Source organism: Calidris pugnax, unplaced genomic scaffold, assembly GCF_001431845.1.
Source record: "Calidris pugnax isolate Ruff unplaced genomic scaffold, ASM143184v1 scaffold425, whole genome shotgun sequence".
NCBI classification, from domain to species: domain Eukaryota; kingdom Metazoa; phylum Chordata; class Aves; order Charadriiformes; family Scolopacidae; genus Calidris; species Calidris pugnax.
The window spans coordinates 367596-381742 of NW_015091137.1; the positions used below are offsets into that span (position 1 = coordinate 367596).

Consider the following 14147-nt stretch of genomic DNA (forward strand, 5'->3'; position numbering starts at 1 on the left):
TCACGCCGGTCCCCCCTCCCCGCACCCCGCAGCAGAGCGGGGCCCCCCACCCGCCCGGTGCTGCCGGTTGGGGGCTGCGACCGTGGGGAGCCCGGAGGGGAGCGCGATGTGCCCCGGCACAGGGACCCCCCCGCGCTTCCCGGGGGCCCGGCTGCCTTTGGACCACCGGGACCTTCCTCCTCCTCCTCTTCCTCCGGCCGGGCGCTCACGGACGGCGATGCCGGTGCTCCCCGCCACCGCCCGGGCATCAGAAGCCTCTCGGGGCGGTGCTGAGCCGGGCTCGGAGCCGTAAATTGTGTCCCCCCCCGCGGTAAAGGCCCCCCCCAGCTCCCTCCATCCCCCTGCGGAGACACAGCCCCAAACTCGGGGGGTCCCGGGGCGTGGGGAAGGGGCGAACGGCCCCGGCTCTTGGGGCGCAGCCGGACACGCAGCAGCTTTGCAGCCCCCTCCGCGGGGGGGGAGTGGGGTCACCCCCCCGACAGCAGGGAAACTGAGGCACGGCACGGGGCTGCTCGGCCCCGGGAGCCCAAACGCCGGCTGCCAGGGAGAGAGCGAGGCTCTGCTAAATTAATAAGAAAAAGAAAGCGAGAAAGGGAGCCAAATACCAGCTGGCAAAAAGTATTGATCACCAGGCAAATTTAATGAGTCACGGCTAATGAATTCCCCCTGCGGAGGAGGGGGGCGCTGTCAGAGCAAACCCTGCCAGGGCACGGGGAGCACTGGAGGCCTCTTCCTGGGGGTGCTGGTCCCCCAGGGATAACCATGGAGCAGCACCCACTGCCCCGGGCGGGAGCTGGGGGGGGACACAACAGGCTCTTGGCATGAAACTGCCCCCCCAAAACCCCAGCTCCTCCAGGGACTCACAGGGCAGCCCCATCCCGACTCCTGCCCCGACACACACCCCACCGGGGGGCACTGGGAAGGAGTAAGGGATGACTGGGAGGGAGGGCTCGGGTCTGGGTTTGGTGGGGTGCAGCCTGCCACCCTCCTGGGGGGGGCCTCGGGGCTCTCCCTGTGGGGGGGACACGCTCCCACTGTGGCCCCTGGAGACCCACCTTATTATTGGCCCTTATTAAGCTAAAAGCACGACCTAAGGGAGCCGGGGGGAGCACGGGCACCATCGTCACTAAAGTGCACTTTAAATCGAGTGTGCTTCCCTCCGGTGCACAGGACGAGGCCGCGGGTGCGCACGGGGATGGCCACGGTCCCCGAGACCCAGGGGGTCCCCTCCATCCCTCGTGGGGACAGGGAGGGACCCGGGGGACAGAGACGAGGGAGCAGCACAACTTCCCAAAGCTGGGGAGGGTTTATCGAGATCTGCGGCCACCGACAGGGTGTTAAAGAAAAGCCTCAGGCGTCTTTCACTATAAAAAACAAATCTTTTATGTAAAAAATAAACCTAAACAAAACCCACAACCCCCGCTGCCATGCTCGTGACGATACAAAAGGCCGATTCCCCAGAACACCGTCAAAACAAAGTAGCTGGATCCAAATATATATAAATTGTCAACTTACGAGATTGGAAATAGCACCTTGCCCCCCCCTGCCCCCCCCCAGAGGAGTCAGCCCTGTGCCCCAAAATCCCCACCAGCACTCTGAGCCCAGGGACACCCCCACAGCCCCCTGCCCTCTCCCCCGCCGGAGCAGGAGGGGGGATATGGAACCCCAGGGACCCCCCGCCTGTCCCCAGGCAGCACCTTCCCTGCCCCTGGCCCCCCCCCAGGAGCAGGAGCTGCTCAGCCCCCAGTGGGGTCCCATCTGCGAGGGTCCGGTGACATGGAGCAGCGTTTCCCAGGGCGGGACGGGCAGAAGGGGTCTCCAAAATCCAATCTCAAACCGGTATTAAGAGAAAAAAAACCACTTTTCTGTCTGCACTGCAGGGTCAAGTAACAAAAAGAACCAAAAAAGGGCCAGGGGAAGAGACGGGGAAAGAGCAGGAGCCACCTCCTGACCCCCCTCCCGGGAGCCAGCGACGCTCCTCCGGCAGCCGGTGGCTCGGCTCTGCCCCCGCGGCACCGAGCAGCGAGGGGGGGTGAGAGCGGTCCCTGTGTTGTCCCGCAGGCAGCAGCCCCGCAGCCCCCGCAGCCCCCGCGCACGGCTCAGTCCCCTCTGCTCCAACGGGCGCCAGAGCCAGCGGGCAGACGCCCTGGCGCGCTCCGTGGGCCGGCACCGCTGCGCGGACGGGTGCCCCGGGGCCGGGCAGGGAGAGGCCGAGGGGTGCGAGGGCAGGGGGGGCCTCCTCATTTGGCTGGTTTGGTGATGATGCGAGCGGAGAAGTCGAAGAGGTTCTTGTTGATTTTCCGGAGGGTGCTGACCTCCTCCTCCAGCTCGCTCACCTGGATCGTCAGATGCTCCTGGTCTCCCACCAGGTTCTGCCACAGAAAAACACAAACAGCAAAGCGTCAGGCACCGGGGTCTCCCCTCCGGCCAGCAGAGGCTGGGACTCCCCCTGACAGCAGCAAATCCCAAATCCTTTTGTCCTCTCCCCTCAGCAAATTTCAGGGCTCGCTCCTGCCCGTCCCCAACTTGCACAGGGCCCCAGGAACTGGTCCAGCTGAAGAGAGGACACCCCAAGGGGTCTGCACCCCCCATCTCAGAGCAGCTCTCACCTTTTCCCTCGTGGAGTACATCTGCGCGTACATCCTCTCGGCCTTCTCCAGGTAACTCTCCCCAGAGTCCTGCAGGGACAGACAGGAGACACTGGCACAAGACCCGGGTCCTCTCCCAGCACCCCCGGGGCAGGGTTCCCTTGGGAGGAGGCAAAGAAACCCCCCTGTCCCAGCCCCAGCAGTGATCAAGCAGACCCCCGTGGGGCACAGCCAGCCCTGCGGCGCCGGCAGAGCCCGGCTGGAGCTGCAGCCCCTTTCCAAACTGGAAGGGCCTTTGCACAGGGACGGGGGTCCCAGAACAGCCCCCCTGGGCAGGCGTCTGCAGGCTCCTCTCCCAGCACGGACAGAGCCTGTTCCCTGGGAGGGGGGAAGCCCTGGACTCGCCACCCCCGGCTGCTCCCCCGGCATCGTGCCATGAACGGAGGAGCCCAACTGGCTGCGGGACTGATGTTTTGGAAGCAGCAGCCGAGCCAAACCCTCCACCAAGCAGCAAAGAGCCCCTCCTGGACTGGCTGCTACCTCCCCTACACGGAGCCCATCCATCAGCCGTGGCAGGACTGTCACTCGCCTGGGGACAGATGCTGACAGAGGAGAGCAGCCCTGGGACCACCGGCAGAGAGGCCGGGGGACGGACTGGCAGGGCACAGAGCCAGCCTGTGACCACTGGTGGTACAGGACACCCCCTGCCCGGGGACAGCCACGCTGGGGCCGAAGGACAGTGGTGTTGGGACCAGCCCACGCTGCAGCACAAGGCTGGGAGGACAAATGACTGCACCAGGCAGGACAGCGAGAGGGAGGAGGAACGGGTCTCACCAGGCTGGAGAAGGGCGTTCGCAGAGGGAGAACAGTCTCTGAGGGGCAAAGACACTGCCTGGGGGGCTCCTGACAGGCAGGACTTGGGGCAGGGCAGAGACACAGAGTCCCGACATCTCCAGACCTCCCCCCGACACCGGGGTGATTTCAAAGGGACACCCTGTCCCCCAGCCAGGACCCTGCTCCCCTGGGAGACCTTGGTCTGGGGGCTCCGATCCCCAGGCTGAGAACAGTCCCGATACAGCGGAGAGCACGGGAAGAGCCTGCCTGTTCCCTGCCTGCTCCCTGCCCACTCCCTGCCTGTTCCCTGCCTGCTCCGCTCCCACCACACGTCAGTTAATTGGGCAATTCCACTGCTCTTTAGGAAATGGCACTTGGGGAAGTTTAGCAGCACAGGGGAAGACCAGAACAGGCCGAGCGTGGAGCTGCTGCCCATCACCAACGGACCAGGCACTGCTGCTGCTCAGGCTGGAGGAGAAATTTTGGACCCTCCAACACAGACCCCCCCACCTGCACCCCGTCTCCCCCTCCCCAGCACCCCCTCGCCCCCGGTACCTGCTGGTGGAGCCCGAGGCGCAGCGTCACCCCCTCGCTGCCCTGCTCGTCGTTGCTCTCGGTGCCGTGGAGGTGTTTGCTGAATTTGGGCAGAGGCACGCTGGGCTTCCCGTCCGGGTTGAACATGTTGGCTGGGGCCAGCACTATGAAGGCGTTTGTCACCGGACCTGGGACAGGACAAGAGGAGGGGACAGGTCAGATCCCCCTCCAGTGGGGCTGTCTCCTGCCTGGTGCCTCAGGCAGCCCCAAGAACAGAGCAGAACTCGGGGCGCAGGGACCTGCCAGGACCCCTGCCTTCCTCCCACCCCCGGGGGAGGCTGAGCCCCTCTCCCCATCTCTGGGGGTGGGAATCGGGGCCACGGCTCCGCACCCCGGGCCCGGCAGCGGCTCAGGGAGGAGCGGGTGGCCCGGCCGTCCTCCGCAGAGCCAGCCATCCATCAGCGGCTGCCACTTCCCCAGCTGTCTCCTGCAATGATCTATCACACACTCTCGTTTGGCAGAGCTAATGAGTGCTTTAATTACTGCATTTACCCACACGGGCTGCTGCTTTCTGTCAGCAGCCCCCTCCACCTCCCCTTCCGAACTCACGCTCGCTGCTGAACTCCCACTGTCCCCCACATCCCAAACCTGTCCCTGTCAGACGCAGTGACCCCCCAGCCCCACAAAGCCCCCCCACACCTCGGGCAGCCAGCGAGCAGAGCGGCTCAGTCACTCCTAATAAATCCCCAACCATCCATCTTCTACCAGCTGAACCCGACAGCACGAAGGGGAAGGTTAAAAGGATCCAGATGCACCTGAGCAGAGGCAGCGCCCGCCCAGCATCCCCGCCGAAGGCAGCGGGGAAGGGTGCAGGATGAGGGGGGAAACCCGGGGTGGGGGGCCTGGGGACAGGGAGCTCAGTCTCCGCAGAGGAGATGGACAGAAGCATCTGATGCAGACGAGGGCTCCCTCACCATCATCTCCCCCTCCAGCTACACCACCCTGCGCCGAAGCCCGACCCTCCCCAGGCCCAAGGCTGGATCCCAGCAGCAAACCATCGGCTCCAGGAGCTGCTCCGCCAGCACAGTCCCGGGCTGGCCCCAAGCTGCTCTTTGCCAACGCTTCGCTGTAACAAACCATTTGTTTTATCCTCACTCCCTCCCTAAAGACAAGAACTTGCTGCTGCTTATGAAAGTGTCCATTAGTGAGATTGCTGCTGCTGGGCCACCGGCAACTCCAGGAGCAATTGGAAAGGAAGGGATGAGAAAGGCAGAGAAGAGAAAAGTCTCGTGAACCACCCCACAGATCCCCAAACCTGGTCACCACCCAGGGCAGACCCCCCCCCCAGCCACTCTCGGGGCCCAGTGAGGCTGCAGGTCCCGTCCAAGCCCACCTCATCACAATGGCTGGGGCACTGGGTGGTGGGTGACACCCTGCTGGTGCGGGCAGAGGGACCGGACTCAACTGGCAGAGAATAAACAATCCGGCTTCCAGCACCAGCAGCTGCCAGCAGGATGGATCAACCGGAGCATCCCCGGGGGGGGGGATAACAGGAACGAGCCCCCAGGGACAGTCTGTGCCACACGGTGTGTGCAGAGAGAAGGATGGAGCTTGTGTGACAGGAGAGGAACCGAGGCCTGGAGGGACGCTGGGGCAGCGCTGGCAAGGGACTGGGGAGCACTGCCCCCCATCCCACTGGTCCCCACTCCCCTCGGTGCAGGGACAGCCACGCTGGGTACCCAGGGGCAGCCCTGCCTTGCCCAGGGCAGTCACAGCCCATCACCCAACAGCAGCAGCCTGGTTTCTCAAAGTCCATCTCCCTGCCCATGCCTGGCCTCCCCACTTGCCCCCTGCCACCAAGGACAAGCAAACCTTGCTGGAAAAGCCCCCTGCATCCCTCCTGCTGCACAGCTACGCTCCTCTCAAGCCCTGAGCCACACTCCAACCCTGCCGATCTATTTGCAGCACCATCATGTGGGGAGGGCAGCGGTTTCTGACCTGCCCCAGCCACCCGCGAGCAGAGGGACCTCGCTTTCCCGAGCACGCAGGGCCAGAGGATGCTGTCATGTCAGTCCTGGTAGAAAAGCCTGTCTCCTCTCTGCCTTGGGAAGGGAAAGGCTCAGGGAACACGCTGGAGGGGAGAGCAGGGCAGCGGCAGGGAACAGACCTTGCTGGGAGGCTCAGGTCACCGCTGGGAGAGGGGGTGAGAAAAGGCCAAGGGGAGATGGAAACCAGTGCTGCAGGGAACCCGCTGCCCCACTAAGGGGGTGACAGGGCCAGCCCAGAGGGACAGCACTGGGACAGAGGAGCTGCAGAGCTCCCTGACGCAGGGACCCTCCTCCTCGTGCTCCCTACGGTGTGGCTCCCCCTGGATGGCAGCTCCTGACTCAGAGCCCGCTCCCAGGCTCCGGTGAAGCACACGGCGGCAGCAGGGAACCGGTGCCAGGGCTGCCAGGGAAGCCAAACCCCTGCCCGCAGGAAGAAGTGAGCCACGGAGCTGCAGAAAGCACCTGCACCTCCCAGCCCCGGCACCCAGCGGCACCCTCAGCCTGGTCCTGCCCCTCATGGGAAGAGCTTGTGTCCATCTGCACTTCCCTGCAGCCTCAAGGAGGGTTGCGATGCCTGGCTTGTGGTGAAAGCTTGGCCCCCCCCTCCTCTGATGACTCACACAGCTCAGATTTTGTCTGCTGTCACCCCTCTGGTGCCAGTGGAGCAAGGCTAATGGAGACCTACTGCAGCGCCTGTCCAGAAACGGTCCTTGGCAGCAGAAGGAAGGGGTCTGCAGGCAGCCCGGCCCCCAGCCCCCCCGGGGCTGCAGCTTGGCCAGAGGCAGCGTCACAGAGGAACAGGGTCTGACTTTCACCACTGTCACCTTCTGGGAGGGTTTAGGCAGCTGCCAGCCCCACCAGCGAGAAACTGGTCACAGAAGAAATCCACTGTCAGCAACAGCTCAAATGCAACAGGAGGGCGAAATCATCCACTGCTCCCAGGCACTTAATTGCTGATCTGAGCCTGGAAAGGCTTGTTTGCATGGTTTATCACAGCCGTTAGACTGAAATCCCAGACGACTGCTTATATCAGATTCACTTCAGGCCTAATGAGCTCATGGGTGCTCATTGCTGGGGTCACAGACCAGACACCTCCTCCCGCTCCCGCAGCCTCCCCAGGCCTTGGGGTACATGTGGGGCAACAGGTCCCTTTGGGAAACAAAGAGGAAGATCCTGGATGTCCTCAGAGACAGGGTGAAATGTCTGACTCACTCCCTGACAGCTGCACAGAGAGGTTGTTAACAGACATGGGCAAGGTCAAAACATCACTCCAGACAGCTGAGGCGTCCCTCCACTGCCTGTGCCCTTCCTGGAGGTGTGAGGCAAGTACCAGAGAAATGCCTCAAGTGCCCAGGGCAGCCTCACAGCAGCACAAGTGAGACGGCAGCGGCCACTGGCAGCTGAGGAGGAAAGGATCCTGGAGATAAGAGCGTGCCTACCTTTGTGATTCATCGTCTTGAGGCACTGCTTGCTCTGGATGTCCCACAGCCGGACGGTTTCGTCGTGTGAGCCGGAGAGCAGCAGGCTGCCATCCGTGGAGACAGACAGACACGTCACCTGGTTCCTGGAATGGGGAAGAGAAGAGGGAGTTTAAACTCGGGATGACCCGAGGACTGTGTGAGACCGGGGCGGTGGGCAGACAGGGGTGAGGGAGCGCCTGGCAGGTACGTCTGGTCCCTCACCTGTGCCCTTTGAAGACCTTCCCGTTCTCCCGCTCCGTCTGGAAGGTCCTGTCTCTCTGTACTGGCTGCAGAAATGCAGGAAGGAAGGGAGAGAGCAGTTTAAATTCAGGAAGATGGAAGCCAGCAGGTTCATCACTGTGTCTGCAGGAAGGAGACACCAGGAACCCAGGCCCTCCCACGCCCTGGCAGGTCACACCAGTCCCACAGGCGGGAGGTGACAGTGGCTCCGGGTGCCACGTCGGGAGCAGACGGAGCAGATCCACAGCCCCAGGCACTCACCCAGGCACAGAGGTCAACCTGGAAGATGGACCCGTCCATGCCACCACAGAACATGTGGTACTCGGAGAGGTCAAGAGTCACAGCCATGATCCCCACGTCGAAGAGCACGGAAAGCAGGAGCTCCCCAGATGAGATTTCCCAGAGCTGGAGCGAGAGGGTACAGAGGAATCAGGGGCTTAAATGTTATCGACAGGATTGGAAGAACACACTGCTGCTTATCAGCACCTGCCTGCAGCATCCTGCGGATGGGGAAACCAAGCCTAAGGTGTAACCACGGCAGAAGCCAGGATCAGCCCTTCCTGACCATGAGACAAGTCTCCCAGGCAGCTCCAAAACGGGCCTCAGCCCCCTTGCGAGCCCATCGTGCCCCCCAGGACAGACCCCCCACTCTGCAGGGCAGGAGGAGCGAGTGGTGGGCTACAGCCTGCTCTGCTCCCCACCCCTCCAGACTGGAGCAGATCAGTGAGGGGAATGAGAGGAGCTGACCCCGACATTCCGCAGGAGAAGAGGGACTGCAAAGCACGGAGAGGCCCAGCCCCAGGGCAGGTGCGGAGAAACTGCTGGTGTTTGGAGAGGCAAAGCCCATTAATGGGTCTGGCAGCTCTGAGTCATCACAGAGACAGCCAAGAAATTCAGCCACTGCAGCCCTCACGGAGGGAGAGCCCTGCTGCAGCCCAGCAGACTCTGCTTTAACCCTCTGGGGCCCGTGCACCTCTGGGGCTCCCGCTGCAGGGGACGGGCCTTACCTTCGCTGTCTGGTCGAGGGAGGCAGTGGCAGCTCGTGCCAAGGGCCCTCCGAAGCCGCAGCACAAGTCGGTGATGGGGAGGCTGTGTCGGGACCAGACGTGGCGAGGGTCGGGGATCTGGGAGGGCTCTGCCTGCAGCACGCTGTGGGGCAGAGCAGAGGGATGGGTTGGCACACATCAGGGTTTAACCCCAGCCAGGAACCCAGCCCCACACAGCTCACTCAACCCCAGTGAGGTGGGGAAAAGAATAAGAGCAGAAGTGAGAAAAAACGCATGGGTTAAGATAAAGACAGTTTAATTGGGAGAGCAAAAGCCACACACAGCAGCAAAGCACAACAAGGAATTCATTCCCTGCTCCCCATCGGGGTCCAGTCTCCCCAGGAAAGCTCCATCACACATTACTTGGGAAGACAAACTCCATCACTCTCAACATCCCCCCTTTCCTCCTTCTCCCCCAGTTTATACACTGAGCACAATGTCACATGGTACGGAACGTCCCTGTGGTCAGTTGGGGTCAGCTGTCCCCACTGTGTCCCCTCCTAACTCTTTGTGCCCCCCAACCTGCTTGCTGGCAGGGGGGTGAGGGGCAGAAGCTGCGTGAGCTTGTAAACTGGGCACTGCGTAAGCACTGCTCAGCAGTAACTAAAACATCCCCGTGTTACCAATGCTTCCCAGCACAGATCCCTAACAGCCCCACACCAGCTACTGCGAAGAAAATTAACTCTACCCCAGCCTGAACGGGCCCAGCAGGGCAGGGTGGCGAGGCTCTCTGGGCTGCAGGGACCAAGCGGGACACAGGAACCATCAGTGGCCACAGCACACGCGATATCGAGGACGAGGGCCCCCAGTGAGCTCCCCATCCCAGAGGGGACAGAGACCTGAGCAGGGGAAGGGCACGATCCACTCTGCACCAAGCAGGGGAAAGAAGTCAGAGCCGTATGTCACAGCCTGGGGAACTCGATGAGACACCGGGACAAACCTCCCGGGCAGCAGGATGACGGCAGGGGAAGAGCTGCCTAAGGAGGGCACAGACTCGTCACCAGGCTTTACACACAGCTTAGACACACGGGCTTAGGCAGAGCTGATTCCGCCCCCGGGGAGTGGTGGCTGATCTCTTGTTCTAATATTCCTCGCCCAGACGCTCCCTGTGCCCCGTGCGAATGGGCTGAGACCTCCCCACGGGCCACCGTTACCTGTAGAGGTTCCACACCAGGGCCAGGCAGTCCTTCGCCCCCGAGAGAAAGTGGCTGCTGTCGTCAGTAAAGCAGAGGCATGTGAGGTCCTGGTAGTGTCGGTTCAGGATGGCCAGGAGGTTCCCGTTGGAGACCTGGAGCAAGGGAAGGGGCAGGAGAGCGTTAAGAAACAAGCACCGTGACGCCCTGGAACAACGTAGCGCCCTGTCCTCAATGCTTGTGGGTTAACTCTGGAGCCTAGTGATGCCAGTGAGCTTTCTCTGGCCAAGACACAGCTGTGCAGTTAAGATTTCCTCTTTACTATTAATATTACTTTGATGGCTTTTTCCAACCTCCCACAACACCTAACAAGGTGGCCGTGGGGGTTACAAAAGCTGCAGGAGGCTGCATGCCACCCCAGGGGCTGCTGCACTTCAGCACGGTCTTGGGCCAAGGGAGGCTTCAGGGTGGACAAGGAGTTCCCTAAACCCCGGGCTTTCCTTGTGAACAGGCAACACTGCAGATGGGGAGGGAACCGAGGCGGCAGCGAGGGGGCCCCGTACAAAAGAACAGAATCGACTCCCTCTCGTTGTGTGAATTGCACCTAAAAATAAATCCAGGCTGCAATTCAAGGCAGAACAAGCAGTTTCACAGAGAAGGCACAAAACGAGGGCTCTTGGGCCCATTCCCAGCTCTACAGTGATTTCCATGCAGCCTCTCCGAGGCGCTTGTTCCCTCCCCGAGGTTGAGAGTGCCGTCACCGCTCCAGGCTGGGAAGCGCTTGCACGGCTGGGCTCGCTGGGGACAGACAGACAGACAGGGCCACGTTGCGCAGACAAACAGCAGGGATCAGCTGAGAGCATCAGGAGTGGGTAACTCCCGCCTGCTGCAGCCCAGCATCCCTGCCGAGGCTTTTCTTCCAACGCCGCCACGAGCACATTTTGGAAAGAAAAACCTGATGAATTAAGATAGAGCCGCCCACATAACAAAGCTCAGAAACATCCCCCAGCACCGAGAGCTTTCCAGGTTAGACATCTCAGTGTTTAATCCCAGGGCTCAGAACAAGCTCGTTCTTTTATTTGCTTGGTGAAGTGCTTAGATTGTAGCGTAATCCCCACGTAAACACATCGCTAATTAAAAATAGAAGGATGATGACCAGAGCACGGCAGTCTCTGCAGACATCCAGATCACAAGTCACATACAAATTTTAGGCTAAAACGTGCAAGAACTGCTGAAGGAAAACTAGGTCCTGTGTTTCTGCTTTGAGGGAGCCACATCTGACCCCCGGGGCATCTGCAGCAGCTTGGGAAGAGAATGAATGAACAGACCTAAGCCTCACCCAGCACCTCCCACCACAATTTCTCCACATGCTCAGTGTATAAAGCTGGGGAAGCAGGAGGAAGAGGAGACATTCAGAGTGATGGAGTTTGTCTTCCCAAGTAACGCGTGATGGAGCCCGGCTTTCCTGGAGAGGCTGGACCCCCGATGGGGAGTGGGGAATTAATTCCTTGTTGTGCTTTGCTGGTGCATGGGGCTTTTGCTCTGCCTGTTAAACTGTCTTTATCTCAACCCACGAGTTCTCTCACTTTTGCTCTTCTGATTCTTTTCCCCACCCCACCGGGCGGGAGCGAGCGAGCGGCTGCACGGGCTTTAGTTGCTGGCGGGGGTTAAACCACAACGGGAGCCCAGACCACACCAGGAAAGCTGTAACATCCATGACCCAGCAAGGCCCTCACCCCACCGTGGAGCCCAGATGACGTGGATTTACTGACACCTGACGGGACAGGGCCACTCAGTAACCGTACAGGGTGAGAGTGTCTGTGCCCCCAGCCCTGCCCCAGCCCCCTCACCTCCCACAGGTAGATGCTCTCGGCAACCCCCGCCAAGATGTAGAGCCCGTTGGGAGAAGCCGTCAGGCAGGTCACCGGCCCGGGGCATATAATCTTCTGCTGGAGCTGGTCCTGGGGGTAAAAAGAACACGGTGACCCTTCAGTAAGGGCTGGAGGACGGGAGGGAGAGAGAAACAAGGCCCTGGGAGAAGAGGCAGCTCTGGCAGCGTCCGACGCGCCACGGCTGCCCATGTTTGAGCCGTGTCCTCAACCCACATCAGCAGCACCGCGGTTCAGAGGTTCACTGCTGAAGAGGAGGAGGATGAAGAGCACAGTCCATGTGTGCACACCACATCGAATTGCTCTGCGTTTTGCCGTTTTTGTGGCAGTATTTGTTTTTAGCCCCACAGAGGGAAAGAAAATTCTCCTCCACCCTCCTCCAAGCACAGGCAGCAGGGGGTGTGTGTGGTGATGGGGGGTCGTTATGGAGAGAGGGGCCCTGGGGGGGGTCTGACCATAGAGACAGGGGGTCTTTATGGGAAGAGCGGCTCCCACCACAGAAACGGGGGGTCTCCCGGGAGGGGGTCCTGGCGCATCCCCACAAGGACGGGGAGTCCCTCCGCGGGGCCCGGGGGCGCCCCCCGAGCCGAGGTCTCCCGGGCCCGCCCGCCGCGCCGGTACCTTCCTCTGGAGCTCCCAGACGTTGATGTAGCTCTTGCCCAGCTGGGCCCCCAGCAGGTGTTCGCCGCCCAGCAGCGCCAGCCCGCGCGGGCCGCTGTTGCCGCCGCGGTAGCCGGGCAGGGCGGAGCCCGAGTGCAGCTCCCAGACGGAGCAGTTGCAGAGCGGCCCGGCGGCGTCCGACACCAGCGCCACCTCCATGGGCGCCGCCATCTTCCCGGTCCGCCAGGGCCAGAGAGAGCGCGGTGGCCGCCTAGAGCGCCGCCCTCCCCCCCGTCAACGGCCAATCAGGAGCGGCGCCGCCGGGGCCGCGCGCCTGCGCGGGGCGGGACCTGCCGCGGCCGCCCGCACGCGGCAGGAAGCTCAGCAGGGCCCGCCCCGGCCCGGCCCGGGATGGGGGACCCCGGGCAGCGCTGGGCCCGTGGGCGACCTGTGCGCACCCCACGGGCACCCCGAATCCTTGTGGGGACCCCGAGACACCCTGTAGTCCTATAGGGACCCTATGGACATCCCACAGCCCTATGGGCACCCCACAGGGACCCCAAGGCACCCTATAGTCTCTCCATCGGCAGCCCTATGGGCACCTCGTGGGCACCCCACAGCTCTATAGGCACCCTGTGGGGACCTTATAGACCCACGGAGATGCCATAGCCCTATAGGGTCCCCACGGACACCCCAGATCTTCGTGGGCACCCCACAACCCTGTGGGGACCCCACAGGGACCCCATGGCACCCTATAGGTGCTCCATAGGGACCCCACAGTCCTGGGGTCACCCCCTGAGCACCCTATGAGGGGCACCCTACAGCCCTGGGGCCCCCCCTGACACCCCCCGACACAGAAACCCCCGACAACACAGCTTTTTTTTTTTTTTTTAATATTTCATCAACTTTACAGGGTTACAATTGTCTTAAATATTCTGAAGTTTAAATACAATCTGTATAATAATGTTATTATAAAATGTAAACTTTCAGTGTTTTTATTTTATTTTATCTTTTTTTTTTAATAATCAAAAGTTTCAATACCTGAATGTTTGCAAAACTGAAATATTTCACCGGGGCCCGGGTGCGCCCGAGGCCGCCGCTCTCAGAGGTAGAATGTGGTTTTTTATTCTTTTTTTTTTGTCTTTTTGTGGGTTTTTTTCTTTTTCATTTTTCACCTGAGTTAAGATCTGCTCGCTGGGTCCATCTGCAGCCGGGGCCCTTCCTTTTTTCTTTCCAAACCCCAGAGAAACTGATTTAGGCTTTTTTTTTTTTTTTTCTTTTTTTTTTTTTTTTAAATCAATATGAAAAAAAAAAAAAAAAGGGGAGGGAAAATGCAACTGGTATAACAGAATAATCAGGCCACATGCCCCAGGCCTCAGCAAACGCACGGTCATGAGCTACTGACTCTTACAGATATTATTATAACCACTGTATGACCAATGTATTAACTCAAGAGGAAGGGGGAGGGAGGAATAAAAATAATTAAAAAAAAAAAAACCCAAGCAACCCAAAACAGTGACTGTACAAATGCAAAAACTCACTAAGAAAATCTAACGCCCACCCTGGGCACAAGAAACATCCCCCCCTCGGGGATTTCTCCTTGGGGGGAACTGGGCTGGATCCCAACAGCAGCAGGAGCTGGATGGAGCCCCCCCCGGACCCCCACCTCCCCCAAGGGATGGGGTCCATGGAGCCACCAAGGGGCATTTTCAGCTCTGGAGAAGGGGGGGAGAGGGGGGGCAGGAAAAGGCTGGAAAAAAAACAAAAAAAAAAGG

General features: G+C 60.7%; 2 protein-coding genes across 2 annotated transcripts in view; both read right to left on the reverse strand.

The window, feature by feature from the left end:
- Window positions 1–1233, reverse strand: part of GRIN3B (glutamate receptor, ionotropic, N-methyl-D-aspartate 3B) — a 7834-nt gene extending 6601 nt beyond the window's left edge. Inside the window, exon 1 of the mRNA XM_014958566.1 lies at window positions 1091–1233. Coding sequence (XP_014814052.1) covers window positions 1091–1233 — 143 coding nt within the window. The remainder of the gene's footprint in view (window positions 1–1090) is intronic.
- A 419-nt stretch (window positions 1234–1652) lies between these two features.
- Window positions 1653–12613, reverse strand: WDR18 (WD repeat domain 18). Its single transcript, XM_014958628.1, has 10 exons — window positions 12394–12613; window positions 11734–11844; window positions 9905–10038; window positions 8712–8853; window positions 7966–8109; window positions 7687–7751; window positions 7444–7568; window positions 3978–4144; window positions 2610–2678; window positions 1653–2372 (listed from the first exon to the last, which is right to left on the reverse strand). The coding sequence occupies exons 1-10, from the start codon at window positions 12601–12603 to the stop codon at window positions 2241–2243; spliced, it is 1299 nt and encodes a 432-aa protein (XP_014814114.1). The 5' UTR covers window positions 12604–12613; the 3' UTR covers window positions 1653–2240.
- Between the last annotated feature and the right edge of the window lie 1534 nt (window positions 12614–14147).